Consider the following 19,442-nt stretch of genomic DNA (forward strand, 5'->3'; position numbering starts at 1 on the left):
TTCTCCTATATATATATATATAAAGAGAGGAAGAATTTTATAAATATTTAAAAAGTATGGAAAATAATAAAGATTAATGACTACAGAAGAAGAAAAATTATTAAAATAAAATTAATTTAAAAAATATTTTTGAAAAATTTTACTTATCTTTCACAACAAATTTTAAAATCTCGAGAACGAAATAAAGAAAAGATATAATCTCTTCATCAGCTCACACGATTATATCCGCGAAAAGGAGTGCTTCCTAATACTGTATCAATCAAGCCAAAGCAAAATATGTCAATATAATAATGGGAAGAGCACTCAAAAAAATTGAAACAAAAATAGATGATATTAAATGAAAAATAATGAATCTGAAATTAATAAAAACTATATATATAAAATTTATATATATATGTGAATGTATATATGAAAATAAGATATTCTTTCAAGAAAATAAAAATAATGTATTACCTAAGAATCACATAGCAAAAAAAAATAATGCGAATAATGGATTCAAGTGTTCATCGAGGAATTGGGCCTGTACTTCTCTCTGAAGTACGTACTAAACGTACTTATTGTATTGTATCAAAGATTGTACGTACTTACGTACAATCTTTGTTTACAACTGTCTTCTTACTCATTTTTTGTCATGCGCGCAGGAGGTGTGGCTAAAGGATTTGCCTTGCTTCTCACAACAGGGATTAGCTTTTAGCTTATAGGGACTGGCACCACAGATTCGATTTGCCTTGCTTCTCACAACAGGGATTAGCTTTCAGCGATTGGCAACACATATATTTAGTTTTTATTTTTCAACAAAAAATTTTCATTTACCAGACAGATATGTCAAGATTTTTCCCATGCACTTTTACCTTTTTTCCCCCTTTCAAATAATTCTTTCAACACTGATAATCGATCGCTATCCTATTAAGTTGACAAGCAGATCCCTCATTGTGCTGGGCGAAACGTCAGGGTTCCGAGAGTTAGAACTCTTTTTTGAATTAGCTTTATTTTTTATTTTTTTATCATTTCAGAAACTTGTCATTATATTTAGATCTAATCAGTAATAGTAATTCATTATTAACTTAGTACTCGAGTTTCCTATACGTAATTATTAGAAGTAAAATGCCAATTTAAAAAATGGCATTTTTTTATAAGAAAATTGCAATTTTTCTTAATACAATGTAAAGCAAAAATTATCAACTGTGTAATATAAAATCTAAATAAAGATTATCAATGATAAAACGATGATAATTTTTTTTCTTCTTATTTTATTCCATATTTTACAACCGGCGTTGAACAGCCAACCCGATTCGAAGTTTACGGCTATTGATGTTACACTCCATAGTCTCGCAATTTTGAACCCAGCCCAGAAGACAAGGGAACTCCTGGATCAAGAATTGGGAGCGGCCATCGCACAGGATATTTTTTTGTGGAACTACCCTGCATTTGCGTTACATGGAAAGAAAAATCATTAAAACCTCTCATATTTAACCCGATCATATTTTATATAGGGCGTTGAACAACCTACCATTTTTGGATTTACGACTATCAACGTTCAGCTCCTTAGCCTTATAACTTTGAACCCAACCCAGAAGACGAAGGAACTACTGTATAAAGTATTTTATTTTACAACAATCGTTGAACAGCAGAAGCAATTTTGAGTTTACGATTACCAATGTTCAACTCTGTAGTCTTGTAATTTTGAACCCAATCCAGAAGACAAGAGAACTCCTGGATCAAGTATTGGGAGAAATTTTCCTTCGTGGAGGACTTTTTTTGATGGAATTAACCCGCCACTGGCGTTACATGGAGTGGAAAAGCACGAAAACCTCGCGCGGTTGGCCCAATGGCAAGGGAATTCTAACCCATGTTCCGTCTACCCCTGAGGTAATTATATATCAGCACCATGGTCAGTGTGAGCCGGGCACAAAATTTGCATCGACTTGATTACGATTCATTTCACTTGGATACGAAATATTGTCATTATATACTTTGTTTTTAAAGGCGGAGTTGCATCAAAAGAAGGTTGATCATTTAAGACTCCGTAGCCGATAATTTAGATCTGAGGAAACTTAGTTAAAGTCTTTCTTTTAAACTTTTTGCTTTATTTTTGAAACATTGTAATTAAAATAAGGAAGAAAATGAAATTTGAAGTTTTTTTTCAAATGAAGTTTTTTTTATTTATTTCTGTCGTTTTATAGGTCATCATCAACCAGCCTGCATTTTTTCCCGGATTTTTCAGCCTGATTTATAGAGCTTTATGAATACTGAGCTTTATTAATTGATTACCCTCTTGATTTACAGAACTTTACTAATTAATTACCCTCACCTCATTTTTTCAAATCAATATTTCAAATTTCTATTTTACAACAAAATTAAATACCCTCTATTTTTTTATTATTTTAGAGTGTTGAAATCTATCATAATTCAGAATCTATCATAATTCAACTTGAGTGCCTTATTGAATTTATTCAAAGTCATCTTTCAATGGTCCTTACAATAAAGAAATAATTTTAAATTATTCTATAATAGTTTCAATTAATGCATGAAGTTTTAAAAGAATACAAATTTTCTTTTTTGCATTTGAATAACACAATCTGTAAAAAAATATCATGCTACCTAAATATTCCATCACATTAATTTCAAATTCAACACAAAACGGTTAACCTTAACTTTCTACGACTTAAGACGGCATAATCCATAACAAACATTTTTTTTTAAATAAGGATAAGACTAAAATATATTATAACATGAACACGTAACAGAAAAAGAGAATAAGAATAAGACTATTGAATAAAAATCTAAAGATAAGATGAAAAGAAAATAAAGATAGAATCTTATACCTATTCCATAAGTTTTTTTACTTCGTGCACTGCATTTCGTATTAAAGGAAAAGAATTTAAGTCTGTGGAGAATAAAATATCCTTGTGAAAATGCTAAAAGAAATAAAGATTTAGATGGGTTTTGTTGCTTTGAATGCTGTTTCGAAGTTGTAGCATGGCATATATATTACGCTATTATTAGTTTTTCTATTTCATAGGTTTTATTACATTAATATCAATAACTACGTGATTTCCCTTTTTGAAAAAGATTCTAAAGATACCCAGAGAAAAAAGTTTCTTCTTTAGAGAGTTCTAGAATGCGTTCTGATGATAAAAATGAAATGAAATGTGAACCACAGACAATTCAAATTGTGCCCATGACATTTGTTGGATAAAAAAGAACTAGTACAAAAATCCATTGATAAGCTACGCTGTAATAGACATAAACTCATCTAATATGAATAAATCCCAATTAAAATTACAGAAATGGACGATTATAGTTCTGGTTATAGTTAAACTGATATAGTTAAACAAGAACTTTCCTCGGTGTCTAAATACAGAAACTGTTATTGTTTATAGTATCGAAACTATAGCATGTCCATTTATGTACCTTTATCTTTGCTTTATTGACGTTGTACTGCTTTATTCATACGTGGCACAAATAATATCCTTATTCTCTTTTTGACTTTAAATGTGCTTTATAGATAAATGTCAACTATGAAAAGTAGCGTTTTATATTTTTTATTTTACAACCGTCTTTGAGCAGTCGACCCTATTTTGGGTTTAGGACTACATATAAACTCCGGAGCCTTGCAATTTTGAACCACTCCAGAAGACAAGGAAACTCCTAGATCAGTGCCCCCAGAGGAATGATTTGTTATGAGAACATGGAGAACTTTGAGACTCGACAGATTTAACGAGCATCAGTCACCATTTACTACACGGGGAGTCTTCGGCCAGCGGGGATCGAACCCACGACCTCTTGGACATAGCTTTGGTCTTCTCGGCTCCTATAAGTAGCGTTTTATTTCACATTTTTTGACCGTCGTTGAACAACCGACCCAATTTTATGGGTTTACGACTACTAATGTTCAACTCCGTAGCCTTGTAATTTTGAACCCAATTCAGAAGACAAGGAAAGTCCTGGATCGAGTATTTGGCGAAATTTGGCTTCGTGGAGGACTTTTTGATGGAGCTAACATGCATTTGCGTTACATGGAGAGGAAGACCACGAGAACCTCCCACGGTTACCCTGACGGCAAGGGGACTCTAAATCATGATCCGTCTACCACTGAGGATATTTCGTGTCAGCACTGTGGTCAGTGCAAGCAGAATGCGGAATTCGTACCGACTGGGATTCGAACCCGGTTCGCCGCATTGGAAGGCGAACGCTCTATCCCCTGAGCCATCGCTGCTCAAAAGTAGAGTTTAAGATGTTTAATGTGTCTCCCTTTGCGTTCATCGATCTGTTCTAATTGTAAAACTATTATTTCTAATTTTCGTTCAGAATCTGCCGCCATATTTTTCTCAGAAGTTTGTTAGTCGACAGAGTTATTACTCAAATGAAGTTCCGCATCTTCAATGTATGTAAATAAATACCTTGAGTAATTTAGCTCTACCTATCCATCAGTTTTTGTTCTAATTTCTTTTATTTAATAATTTATTTTTTAATTCCCTGTAGTTTAAATGGTATCGCATTTAGACCAATAGAATGCATTCTAGAGCCTTCTAAAGTAGTAAACGTAACTCTTGTTAATCCTTTACATTAAGAATCGTTAACACGGACACCTTAAGAAAATGGCCGAAATACTTTTTTCCTTTATGTATACTTTATTTACTGCAAAATTTCTGAAGGAAGAATAGAGAAGAAAAAAATACTACCATAAGTTTCAAATGAAATAAATGAGCTTGTTTTTAAAAGGTTTTATAAATTGTACTCAATAATCATTGACGCAATTTTTTTTCATACTTTTTTTGTTATTTTTCATCAATTTAGATGGAAATAAGTGAAAAATAGTTTATTTAGCATTTTAATAATTGATGGTTATGAAACGTCGAAACGTGTCGATTTCTGTGTTAAAGGCAACATTTCCCAAATATGGCTCACTTTTAAAAAATAATTTTTCAAATTTACACTTAGTTATTTCTAAGAGTAACAGTTATTCATTATTGAAATTTCCTCCTTAATTTACAAAATCAATTATTCATCAAAAAAATTCATCATATTATCAAAAAAATTAATTACTTTTTTAGATTTTAGTACAAAAATGATTCCGATAATCGAATAGATTTTTAGTAACTATAATGCCGTTCTTTCATTAATATATATATATATATATNATATATATATATATATATATTTACTTGTAACTATAGCGTCGGGAAAAGGCACACCGGTGTGCCATCTGCATCAAAGGGTAAAGCACTTGTTTAGTAACTCACCGAAACACTTTTTATGAACTTTCATATGTTAATTAAAACTTCGTTTTATATATGAATGTTTCTTATGTACATAATGAATGTGCATAAGAATGACAATATCCAATAGCATCATTATTTTCTGCCTTTTCGAATAACCATTTCAAAAGCAATTAGCTTTTAGTAAATGAGTTTTGCCGGAACATTTCATTGATTTTGAAGCTAATTACGAACGCTTAGTTTCAGACTCTATTCTTCTAGTTAACTCAGATATCTGATGAGCAATAACAATCAAAAAAGATTTTTAGCTTTTACGGACGAACAACGGTCTGAAGTGATTGAAGTCATGCCTTTTATACTCTGTCTTTTCTGAAGTTAATGCCTCTTTTCGTTAAGACTCAGTCTAGTATTGGATCTGACAAATTTTATAGCACTCCGGGGAGGATTGCTTTTATTTCTTGCGATAAATCTTGGAAATTACTAAGAAAGCCTGGAATTTTCTAACTGATTGCTCAATTGAAAAGTTTAGCCAGTTTGTATCAAAGGGCACAGAATGGATTTAGGATTAAACATCAGTTTCGTCGTTGGAAAAGAGGAATTTCCCACTAAAAATAGCAGATAAGTTTAGAAGAATTTTTAGAAGATAAGTTTATTAAAAGTGTTAGAAGATAAATTTATAAAAAGTGTTTGAAGATAAGTTTATAAAACTGTTACAAGATTAAAAATAAGTTTATATAAATTTTTCAAAAATTAAATGAATAAAAAATTTTGAAAGATAATAAATTTTTTTTACAAAATTCATCGATAAAATAATGTTACAAGATAAGTTTAACAAACAACGTTGCATGAAAGGTACGTTTAAAGCGGTAAAAGCAATAAAACTTAACAAAAAATGTAATTCAAAACACTTATTCCTCAAAAGGCATAGTTAAAACATTCTAATTATATAAATGAATGTAAAAAATGTTAGTGTAGGAAATATTTTTAATTAAGTTTAATATGAAAAGTGTTTTAATTAATATCTTTAAAAATACATTTTTTATATTTAGGTTATTAAAATAAGGTTTTTATCATCCTTTAATATAATTTAAACTGCCTAGAAAATGATCAGAATATAACATCTTTTTAATGAGCCAATTGAAAAATATTAATATATATGGTTTTAATATATATATATATATAACGTATCTTATGCGCTTTAGAACAAAAAATGTAAAAAAAGTTGCCCCTCAGTTTTTATGAAGTTCTTTTCCATTTTTTTCTTTTATTTCCCAACGTTACGCAGTAATCAACTTAAAATTTAGCCAGCAGATGGCACTATTGATGATTTTTATCAATAATTTATAATCACTTAACTATACAAAGACAATTTCACTTCTTCATATTTTCTTTTTAATATCTGTTTCTGCATAATAAAAGAATGACTTTTTCACTACGTCATAATAACATCTAATGAGAGAGCAGTACTAAAAAGAAAAACAGAAAATGGTAGTTTTAAACATTTGAACTATGACTAAGCAATAAATTCACTAATTATAAAATGAGATTAAATTAAGAAGCAATGCTCTGAACTGTGAATGAGGTTTTAATGCTTCTAATGCTCACTCATCATCATCATCATATCTGGCTAGACAGCCCAGGGTGGGCCAGTGCCTTCCTTTGAATTCGAATCCACTTCTCTCTACTTTTGACACTTGTTCGCCAGTTTTTCTCCTTTAGAGTAAGGAAATCAGTCTCAACTAAATCCAGCCATCTCAGCCTGGGTCTACCTCTTTTCCTGTTCGTTAGGGGTTTGTGTAATAGGATTTTCTTTAAATTTGAGTCATCATTCCTTCTGAAAATGTGAGCTGCCCAGTTCATTCGATTTATTTTTATGAATTTCACAGTATCTGGCTCTCTGTAGATTTTATACAGTTCAGTATTATATCGTCTTCTCCAGGAATTATTTATTTTTATCCCACCAAGGATGGCCCTCAAAACTTTTCTCTCAAAAATGGTAATTTTATTTTCCCCAGCTTGTGTTAGGTTCCAGGTCCCAGGTCTCCAGGTCTAATGCTCACTAGGATGGTCAATAATACTGAAATAATAAATAGTGAATTGAAACAGATAAAACTTCATAACATTGAAAAAATCTTTATAACGCTCTACACATATATAACCTCTATGTAATGAACTGTAAACTATAATTACCAAAAATGTTTATAACGCTCTAAACACCTGTTGTTGTTGTTGTCGTCAATCAAGGCAATTGGTGCTATTGTTCTTGTTTTCCAGGGGCGCCATCTATGGCCAAAAATTTGATTTCGACCTCACTCATACGTCACTCCCGTTTATAGGGCAAACCCATTCATACACCCATTCATTAATCCTCAGATCGTAACTTTGACCTGAACCAAAGAACAACCAGTCTCGAATTCAGCACCCCAGGAGGTATTTATTTGTTATGGGGACATGGAGGACTTTGTTGTCCGACATATTTCACGTGCACCAGTCACCATGTACTATACAGGGAGTCTTCATTCGGCTGGATTTACGAACGTGAGTCCAGCACCCTGGCAACCAGGCCATCATCCCCCCCCCCCTTAAAGAGCTGCAAATTCTATATAAAACAAAGTAATTAAATATTTTTATACCAATATTAAAACTACAATAACATTTGAAAAGATTTAGATAGTAAATATTTCAAAGCATTCATATCTGCAGAAATTTTATATTTGAAACTGCTTTTCTTGGCTTGTTTATGTAAGTGTGGTTTTTGTAAAACATCGTGGCATTATTACTTTTTACCGAGATTATTACCACAGATGCATAAGAAACAGCATTTTTGAGTTAGTATTGGATTAAATATGATTCTTACAATTGTATTTCACTTTGCTTTACAGATGTAGAAAGAGGATTTTAAAACCAGATATTGGAATTCCAAAATGGCGGTAGTCTAAGCTTGAGATACGTTGCTTTAAAAATAGCTAAGTGATGGTAATATTGTGAAAAGTATATCTTAGCAATTTTTAATCTTAACTGACTTTCATTCTTGCAACGGACATGACGCAATAGTGATAAAATGTTCAATGTTCTGGATTACACGTAATGGTATATAGCTACTGAAATATTAGGCTAAAGAAAACGTTGCTATGAATCGAAACTAGGGAAAACATCAAAAAATTCTAGTTTACATTTAGTGGGAAAAAGTATCTGAAATATCGTCAGAAATATCTGGATAGGTTTCTTAAACGAAACTTGAAAGCGTGAAAGAAGTTTGATCGTATTTAGTGGAATATCGATTAAGGAATATCAAAGTAAAAAAAATCTTCATACATTTTTAGAAACGAAACTTGAAAGCATAAAAATAATTTGGATTGCATTTAGAAGAATATTCAATTAATAAATATCTTGACACGAATATTTTGAATAGAAATAAAATAGTGATTGAGTATTATTAAACTACGTTTAGTTTGACATATATTAAAGTCAAGTATTCCAAATTTGAATTTGCTGCTAATTATAAATCAATGAATAAATTGGTGATTTATTAGTAAAATATTAATAAAGTTTAAAATAAATTGTGCTCCGTCAAATCTACATTTTGTAAATTTTTCCTTTGAACGAAATGGTAAAATATTAAAACCATCGTTAGGGTTCGAATTATAGTACTGTAAATCAACTTATCATTTGGGAAAAACCAATCTATTTATGCATTTTATTTTAAATGCAAATCTAATTTTTATAGAGGCCTAATAAGGTTCATTAATCCAGTGATTTGTTTTGATAAAGATATTCTTCTTGAAGAAATTCATATTTCATAATTAGTGAATCATTACTCATTGAACGTAAGGGATTTTCGTAATTAGTTTCCGAATAATATTTTCTCTATTTGCATCAAAATCGTGTTCTAATTTATATAGAACTGAAATAATTGATAAGGCCTTGGAATATTATTATCAGATAAAATCATTTTCGTTCATGTGCATTCAAAAACTTTGATAAAAACTAAGTACAATTTTGATGTTTTTAAAATTAAGAACTAAAACATTGAAAAAGATCTACCGAAAATGTACACAATAATGCTTTGTAGATTCAAAATCCTTAACTGATTTTAATACAAGAGTCTACTTTTACGACAAAATACGAAAATTTAAAAGATATCGTGTGAAAAGAATAATAATAGAAGAAAAATGACGGAATCGGCACCATCAGAAGTGAAAATGCCCACTGAAGAAATTAAAGAACCTATGACCATTAAACCGCTTAGCGCCATTGCTCATCGTATGTTCCACCCGCCAAAACTTGAAAGGTAAGTTTTCATTACTTTTATGGTTAATATCGTTTGATTTTACATATAATATTCATTTTGAATAAAGTAGTTTGATATAGGAAACAATAATTCATTAACAAAGGAATCGTTTGATCTGAGGAGGAATAATGCCATTCAGATTGGAATCGTTTGATATGAGAATGAATAATTTATTAAAAATGGATTCGTCTGATTTGAAAATAGTTAATTCAGAATGAAATCGTTTAATTTTAGAATAAATAATCCATTAATAATGAAAACATTTGACTTGAATGAATCATTCATTTAAAATTGCTCCATTTTAAAATGGAACTATTCAATCAGAATGGGAACGTTTGATTTAAGTGTATCAACCACATTGTTGAGCAGAGAAATGAAAAAACTTAGTTTGCTATTTAAGAAGAAAAAAAGTCTGATTTATGCCAATTAAGAAGGATTTTAAATCTTAAGAGTTAATCACTATTAATCCAAAATTACTCTGTTTATTTTTTCTGACGAATAAAGATTAATGGGACGCAATTTTGATATCATCTGACAAGAAAATTGTTGTTTGGGAGACAAACCAGTTTTTTTTAACTATATAGAACCTGGCGTCACTCATATTGCAATGAGTTAATAATTTTTTATTTTGATAACTTGACAGATATAAAGCGCACGTGCGATTTATGGGGAGACAGACCAAATTTTTAATTATTTATAATTAATTTCTTACATTTGTTCCTAGTCTTCTACATATTAGTTTTTTATTAATATAAATTATTTAGTGTGCATATGTATTACTTTAGTGTGCATTCCGTGTCACTGAGACTAATCCAATCTCTCATTAAATTATTAGCTCGTAGAATCAAACCCCGATCCTGGTAGTCGTAGATTAAACCCCATCTCACCGACTAAGAGGCCAAGTATCAGTATAAGATTTTAATTAAATGTAATAAAGTAATACGATTGCTATAGTAGTTAAATCAATACTTAATCCAATTATGTATCGAAAATAATTAATTGCCTTAAATTAAATTCTGAATTTTAGTTTACAACAGAAATCCTTATATTTTATTCCTCCAATCATAATTTAATAAATACAAAATATAAAATATGCTAAAACAACTGACGTTTTGTGACAGTATCTTTCGGAAAATATAATAAAATAATAAGACTGTCATAGCAGTGAAATCAATACCTAATACTATTATACATAGAAAATAATTAATTGTTTTTGATTAAATTCTGAATTTTAATTTACTACAGAAATCCTTAGATTTTATTCCTCCATTCATAATGTTATAAATGCAAACTGTAAAATATGTAAAAATAACTGACGTTTTGTGACAGTATCTTTCGGAAAGTAAATCAAACACTGCTTTTATAAAGTTCTTCCCTTTTGATATGTTAATTAAATGTAATAAAATAAAAAGTCTGCCGTGGCAGTTAAATCAGTACCTAATCCTATTATACATAGAAAATAATTAATTGCTTTTAAATAAATTCTGAATTTTAATTTACGACAGAAATCCTTAGATTTTATTCTTCCAATCATAATGTCATAAATACAAAATATAAAATATCTTAAAATAACTGACGTTTTGTGACAGTATATTTCGGAAAATAAATCAAATACTGATTTTATAAAATTCTTCCTCTTAGATATGTTTATTAAATGTAATAAAATAATAAGACTGTCGTAGCAGTTAAATCAATACCTAATCCCATTATACATCGAAAATAATTAATTGCGTTTAATTTAATTCTGAATTTTAATTAACAACAGAAGTCCTTAGATTTTATTCCTCTAATCATAATGTCATAAATACAAAATATAAAATATCTTAAAATAACTGACGTTTTGGGACAGTATCTTTCGGAAAATAAATCAAAAATTTTAAAAAGTTCTTCCCTTTTGATATATTCGAAATTCCTTTTTTAAAATAACTATTCTTGGAAGACTTACGGGAATAAGTTAACGTTACGTTAGTTTAAAATAGCCTAAAGGAAATTAAAAGCTTTAAAAGGCTTCAAACAGCACTTCTTTTGAAGTAGGTGGTAGTGACTATTAGAATTAAAAACTTCTCTTTGCGTTATTTTGAAATTCTGACGTCAGTGAATAAATGGTGAAGACGTAGTTCATTTATTTTTATTTCAATTCAAATTTTTAAACAAAAGTTAAATAGGTAATAAAATCGTGTTTCAAAATACTCGTATTAAAAATTTTGAAGTCTTTTTAAATAAATTGTGTCTTAATATATGGATGGCAAAGTTTTGCCCGCTATTCTATGTAGCCTTCTGGTTTTAAATTTTTTTTCTTATTATATATATCCTAATGCGCAAGAAAAAAACTGAACACCCTGAATAACTTTTGATCTAAAGATTGGATTTTTACGTACTAGGATTTTCTAGTACAAGCTAATTGGTGTTGAAGCTACGAAATAAGACACAACAACTTACTTTCTTTGAATAAACATACCTTTTTTCGATACATTAGGAGTCTTGACTCTTAAGATATGGGGGGGGGGAACGCAATCTGGAATAGTTTTGTCAAAAGAGCTGTCGAAAGGTTTGACAAATTAATGTTAATTTTACTTTTTTACCATACCTTTAGACATTTTCTAACGAATTGAAAATATTTTGTTTACAATAATTCAAAAATTCGAACATTAATTCACGAATTTCTTTATTGAGGAATCCATGCAGAAGTATTTTATAAAATCACTACAAATAATTGAAAAAAACATGTGATTAATTAAAATAATAAATTATAGTGTAATTTTTGAATGCTATCCTTTTTCAATTTTTAAAAAAATAATTTTTAAGGAATTAAATTAAATGAAACAATGTATGCTATTTAATTAATACTATGCAGGCCAATAAAATGTTTCACTGTGTTAAATAAAATAACACATAATAAAACAACACTCATTATTTCATTTACTTTAATTTACAAGTAAGCATATTATAGCGTGATCTTTCGTATAAATTTGTTATTCATGACATTGAATATCTTTTATTATTTTATATAGGCCAACCTTCCCAACCAATATTTTTTTAACCTTTCAGTGTGACATGTGAAGCAAGTTAAAAAGTTTCCCAAAAAATTTCGTTCTCTGAATTTAAACAGCTTACTATAAGAAAACATAATGAGCTTTTAATTTTTATTTATTAAAAGATTAAATTAAAAAAGTAAATGCATGTGCCTTGTGCATTAAATAGAGAGGTAAATTATTCGAATTGTGCGAATATGCTGTAAAAGTTTCAACCTGACATAAGTGTTGCAAGATTCGCGAAAAATAATTTGCTAACATTATGTCTTCAAGAAGTTAAATTTATTTGCAAAGAGTGAATGTTCCTACGATAACTAACTAATCTTATTTAACCTTCTGAAAAAACGTCTAAGAGTATCATTATTTTTAATTACTATGAAACTCCATTTCCCATTCGCATCGCTTATTAATCTCCGACGTGGTTGCTTCTAATTCATTATTGTTCTTTTTTTAAAACCGTTAAAAAAACTTTTAATTTTTTTAAATAAAATATATCTTATTATTATAATTTAATGTTAGCACATCTTATTAACATGTTAATCGTAAACGAGATAAAAAGGATTTGAAAAATAATCTAATGTACTTTTTAAAAAAATTTAAACTTAGAAATTCAGAATGTGTAACGCAATAAGAAGTAATAAATGAGAAATAATTTTACTTTTCAACAGTATATAAAAATAATTCTATATCATGCAGTTTATATTGAAAATTCTCTCTTTAAATCTCTCTTTAATTTATATATTTCTAAAATGGATTTGAAAAATATCGATATTAGTTGTTAAGATTTATATCTTTCAATATCTAATCTCTCTCTTATTTTTCTTTTATTCATTATTTTGTTACTTTTGATGTCATGTTTGAGTTTATGTATTGTATAAGTTCTTAAGGGTAGCCAATCTGGTCACCAAAAAGTGGCTAGCAAAGGAATGAAAATGTAGAGAATTTCTATACAGGGTGTCTCAGTTAAGCGTTTCAGAACTTCTAAGAGGGGTAGGGGACATCCTGACGACTCGAAATCATATAGCAATGTGGGGTCGGAAATGCTTTCCTGAAGCAGTGAGGTACACAGAAGCACCATAAAGAAAAGAGACCGTAAGTGAAAAATCGCTATAATAATACATTGAAAAAATTATATGGCCTCCTCGGTCACCCGACCTATCGTGTCTTGATTTCTGGAGTCATATGAAAACACTGGTTTATGACACCCCTGTTGATAATGCTGGTTGCAAGAATCGCAGTAGCTTCCTGCGAGATTTGCCTGGAGTATTGCAGAATGTTCGAATGTCCATGCGCCGGAGATGTGAGGTGTACATTGTAGCCAGTGGCAGAAACTTCGATCACTTACTTTGGCCCATGTACCATATAATTTTTTCAATGTATAATTATAGCAATTTTTCACTTACGGTCTCTTTTATTTATGGTGCTACTGTGTATGTCACCGCTTCAGGAAAGCATTTCCGACCCCACATTGCTATATGATTTCGAGTCGTCAGGATGCCCCCTACCCCTCTTAGAAGTTCTGAAACGCTTAACTGAGACACCTTGTATTAAACAGAGATCCTCTTTAAGTGATTTGGAAGTCCTAAGTTCAGAGGATTCGTAGCTCCCTAAGTAAAGTAATCATATTATGTAATATATTTATTATATACGTGCTTTAAAATCCATTGGTAAATCTGATGAAAACTGGAGGAGTTATTGGGCCCTTGAGTATGAAAATTGCTGTTTCGGGAATTTTGTTTTCTCTCCAAGTTCGTGTTACTGCCAAGTGTGTAGCATTTTTTTTCCGTTTAGTTCGTTCACATTTGTGAAATTGTTATGAATTTTTAATAATTTTTACGAGTACGTGCAAAATTATGAGAAGGAGAAAAAAAGTATTCTAAATAGTTAGCTGTAGTGCTCTCTCAATGCCTTAAAATACTCAAAAACACTTTGTTGATATGAGTTTTTAGGAATTTTGAAATATCGGGCAAAATAAAATACAGTCTTAAAATTAGGTTAAGAGAAAGTTGTTTTTTCTCTTCGTCATAGTTTTATTAGAAATCGCTCTTGCTTTATCTAATATATATTGTGGAATTCTGAAAATAAATCTGGGTCCCAGAAAGAATGTAGTAACCATGGAAACGTCATGCACCCACCTACTTGGTTAGAGAACGCAGGTTTGCGTAAATATTTTCATCTTTGAGCTTTGTAAGTTTCTTCTAAAAATAAAAACAATAATTTGTGCCGATTCAGCAGAATATTTAATTTAGAAATACCGAATTCAATGTTTTATTATTTTTGATCCAGCATATTTCAAAAGCTTTGAGCTTGGATTGATTTTTATTAAATAAAACGATTTTTTCATGTGCATTTCTTTTTCCATTTCTTTAAATAAAATAAAAAGTTTTTTTTGTAAGGAATTGGGTATAATATAGCCTACGTCACAGGTTGTGTTGTTCCTACTAAATTTAACCCATGAACGGCATTTTCTGCGAGCCTAACTTCAAGCCACAAATAAACAAACGAAGTGTTCGATCGTTTAAATAACTGCTCGCCAGATTTTATTGCATTATAAAGAAAAGTTATTGAAACTAAATACAACTAAATAAACAACAACAACTAAAACAAATAACAACAACTACTAATAACAATAACTAAATAAACAACAACTAAATTCCATTCGTTTAGCATTGCGTCATATGTTGTTCCTACTAAATCGAAGTAGTTGTGTTTTTTTCATACTATACCCAATTATAGTTAAATTGTAAACGAAAAGGTAAAGTTTAGCATAAACAGAAGAGAAACGTTACATTTGCTACATCTGCATCACTTTTAAATATTTATTAATGAATTCTCAAGGTTCATACCAATTATGCATGCATTATGGCACTACATGCATTATGGAAATCGATGCAGTTTTAATCTTTACCAAATATATTCTTATATAGGTGCAAAGTATTTTATGAGCAAATTTGGTGCTTATTATAGCTGCATCAATGCTTTTCATTTTTATGATACATACTGAATAAATGGGTTTTTACGCCCCTCGAAGATAATCAATGTACAGGACAAAGTACCTTGATTGTGATAAATTTATGTAATAATTTATGTAATTATGTAATAAAGATAATTTTATATAATATATTATATTCATAATAATTTCTTAGCTTTTATCATTAAATTTAATAATGGACGAAAACTGTTTAATTGTAAGGTATACAAATTTTTGCTTTATTTTAGACTACGCAATATTAAATGGCAAAATCCTAAATTAAATCGGCCAAATAGTTTCTGAGTAATGAACTTCAAAAGAGTCGTATTTTTAAATTTTCGTTTATCAAGATCTATTCGACCGATTATGACCAAATTTTATATATTTAGCCACGTAGGCTCAGGGAATAGAGATTTCACCTCCAAATGCGGCTTTAGAATCCTAACAGTGGCTAGTTGATTCGAAGTCTACTCCCAGCTTGCACTGACCAATACGGATTAGTACGCAAATACGGATTAGTTGCATTAAGAAGTCCTCCACAAAAGCTAGTTTGTCCTAGTGCTTGATCCATGAGTTCCCTTGTCTTCTGTGTTGTGTTTAAAATCACAAAGCTACTGAGTTGAACATTGATGGTCGCAAACTAAGACAGGAGTCGACTGTTCAAAGCAGGTATTAAAATGAAATAAAATTTCAGATATTGTCATCATTATCTATCGTGAGATTTAAAAAAATTCATAGCTTACAATTCAAAGCTTTTTTTGACTATTACTAAATAAAATAACAAATATTTTTTCATGAAACTATTTTTGGAAGAGCAAGTTTTTCAAAAGCATAGAAAAAGATTTTAATTTGCTTAATTAATTCTAGAGATACGGAGAAAATCGCCAAGTGAGATTAAATTTTAGGAGTCAAAACTTTCAACCGCTCTCTTGACTAGATAAATCGGATTATAATTTTCAAATCGCGCTTATCTTTCTCTCGTATTTTGAGGATCATGAATCTAAATCCCCTCGAATTGCTTATTCAGAAGAGAAAATGAGCTTTTGCACTTACTTAAAATTCTTCCCTGACTTAAAATATCGTCAGTCATATTAAAATTAATTGTCATATTTCAAATGATATTCTCGAAACTAGTAAATTTGCATTTTAGTACGTAACAATAGAAATCGACATCATTCAGGAGTTCTGTTTTTTATTTTGTACATTGTACAGCCTATTCAAATAAAACGTCAGCACTTAACCCTTTGACGCAGAATTTTCATTAAGCATATTTTTAATATTTTTTTTTATCGTTTTCTAATAATTTAAGTCAAAATAAGTGAAAAATGTTCTATTTAGCGTTTTATTAATTTATGGCTATGAAATACAGCATGAAACGCCGATGTTTTTTTCTGCGTCAGAGGTAAAATCTTCCTCACAATAATTTTTCAAGTTTGCAGTTATTTAGATCTAAGAGAAAAAATTTTTCATCATTGAAATTTCTTTAATTTGCATCATTAATTGATAATAAATTTCTGAAAATGAATGAAAAAAATAATTTTTTTCAAACTACTTTTTTTTGCATTCTATGCTTTAGAATAAATATAAATCCGAAAACCTTACGGATTTTTTGTAACCATTAGACTAATTTTTATAATTAAAGAATGCAAAAATATCTATTTGTAACTAGAGCATCAGAAAAAAATATGTATATCTATAAGAGGCACTGGCGTTCTATCTGTGCTAAAGGGTTTAAGATTAATAAGTTTTTTTCTTTTTTATTTTTTTTTATTTATTTATTTATTTATTTTTTTTTGAAGATAACAAAAGTTTACTTGCAAGACAAGTGAAATATAATTATCGAGTAAAAAAAAACTTTCAAATTGCAAAAATATTCAAATTTAGAAAAGAAAAATACATTTTGCGAAAAGAAATGCGTAAGAGATTTTCTTTTTTTTTTTTTCGATCACAATGGACGGAATGGATTTACATTTTCCACTACAGTATTTTTACATTCTATTTTTTTTTTTGAAGTTTAAGAAAAAAAATCGTCAACTAAAAAAGAATATATTTCTAAAATAAGTTCCTTTTTCAAAATCACGATGAAAAATTTGCTTTCCAAACAACAACATTCTTTCAAATATTTCTTTAAAGTTTCTGATAAAAAAGAACTGACCTTAATTTAATACCCCCATGCTACTGTATTTATGAAGAAAAAAAATAACGTAAGATTGCTCATTACACTGTCTCAGAGCGAGAAAATATCAAGGAACGAATCAATAAATATCTGATTTTGACATCTTTGCGCTGTCCAGGATGTCATTGACGTCTTTTAGATGAAACTTCCTCTGCCGTAATATTAGCAATTGCTAGAGGGGAAAAAATAAACGAAGAAATGTGATGCTTTGTTTGGGTTATAGGATTAATAATTCTATATTAAATTTTCGAAACGGATAAGTTTTATAAGAAAAGTAATTTACTTAGCAAGAAGTATCTTATAAGAAAAATGTTTCTCTATAATATAAAAACAGTCTTTTCTGATTGTTGTAGAAGCGTTTGTATTGAATCAAAAAAAAATTTCACATGATATAGCCATCAATAAACAAAGGAAACCCGGCTCTCTGATTCACTGATTATGTGTTTCATTGATTCGCCTTTTTACTGAATCGTTGATTTGTTCTTTGAATGGCTTTATATACTGCCTAGCTTATTTTTTTTTCACTCGCTATATCAGAAAACATCTATAATAAGGGTCACCATAACAACAAAAATCTAAAAGATAAACGTCTGAAATATTCCCAAAACGAAAATCAAAAGGCTATAAATCTAAAAAAATTCCGAAAAACGACAAAAAAAAGGGAAATATAAACGTCAGAAAATCTCAAAATTTGTAAAAAATAAAAGGGGATAAATTTGAAAAGTTTTCAAACGAAATGACAAAAAGCGATTAACGTCTGAAAAATTACAATAATAACGAAAATCGAAGAGATAAATTTCCAAAATATTTGTTATTGCGACTTAATAACTTCGTTATGTGGAAAATATTTAGAATGTTATGTAATGTTCTGATAAAAAAAATTCTGTTCAGTCAAGATTCCCCCCCCCCCAATTAATTCACTATAGGGAGACTTTGTTGCAGGGAGAGCTTATACTGAATTAATCGTTTGAAATTTTGGATTTTACCGTTTTGGTTTAGTGTTTTTGAAACGTTTACCAAAACAAATGAAAAGACCTCAGTTGAAGTGTTTTACAGTTAAGACAAAACTGTGATTTAAACTACATATACAGTATAACCTGTGTAAGTTGACCACTTCTGGTGCATTGTTTTAGTGGTCAACTTAGAACAGTGGGCAACTTATAAAGAGGGTGGGTCATTGTTTACTTTTTCATTTACTATAACATGTTTCTATATATTTAAAAAAAAATTTTACTTGACTTAAAAACTTTATTTAGCAAATAGCCAAATGAATATATCTAAAGAAATGTGTTTAAACATGAATGAACTTCAATTTGTTGCATATAATTCTAATATTTAACTAACTTTATTTTTTAATTATTTCTTTAGTTATGCATATGAAGTGTTTAATATAAATAATTTCTTAAAATATCAGAACACGAAAACATGAAATTTGAAAACTTTAACAAATTACTACACTACGACGTTATTACTACACTTACAAACTTATTTGTTACAAAAATATTCCCTCATTGTTGTTTGGCGCTGTTGTTTAGATTTTACATCAGCCCAATGTTTTGAATGAAAGAAATGGTCAAAAGCTGACCCCCTACAGTTTCCCCAAATGGTCAACTAACAAAAGGGTTTAGATCAGCTTTTTACACTATTTCACCAAACAAGTGAAATTTTAACATACATTGCAAAATGACAGAAAATTTTCTGAATTTTTTCTTTTTTTTGGTCAATTCATGAGAGTTTTAGAATAGAATTT

At 29.5% G+C, this 19,442-nt stretch overlaps 1 protein-coding gene across 4 annotated transcripts in view; it reads left to right on the forward strand.

Annotated features, from left to right (window-relative positions):
• LOC107439615 (tumor protein p53-inducible protein 11) overlaps positions 1 to 19,442 on the forward strand; it is a 209,086-nt gene that overhangs the window by 164,004 nt on the left and 25,640 nt on the right. Inside the window, exon 2 of one of the 4 annotated variants that reach the window (XM_016052273.3) lies at positions 8,105 to 9,513. The exons of the other annotated variants lie outside the window; for them this stretch is intronic. Within the exon in view, the coding sequence (XP_015907759.1) occupies positions 9,395 to 9,513 (119 nt within the window). The 5' untranslated portion in view covers positions 8,105 to 9,394. The remainder of the gene's footprint in view (positions 1 to 8,104; positions 9,514 to 19,442) is intronic. 4 annotated transcript variants of the gene reach the window in all.

This window comes from Parasteatoda tepidariorum, chromosome 6 (assembly GCF_043381705.1).
Source record: "Parasteatoda tepidariorum isolate YZ-2023 chromosome 6, CAS_Ptep_4.0, whole genome shotgun sequence".
Lineage (NCBI taxonomy): Eukaryota > Metazoa > Arthropoda > Arachnida > Araneae > Theridiidae > Parasteatoda > Parasteatoda tepidariorum.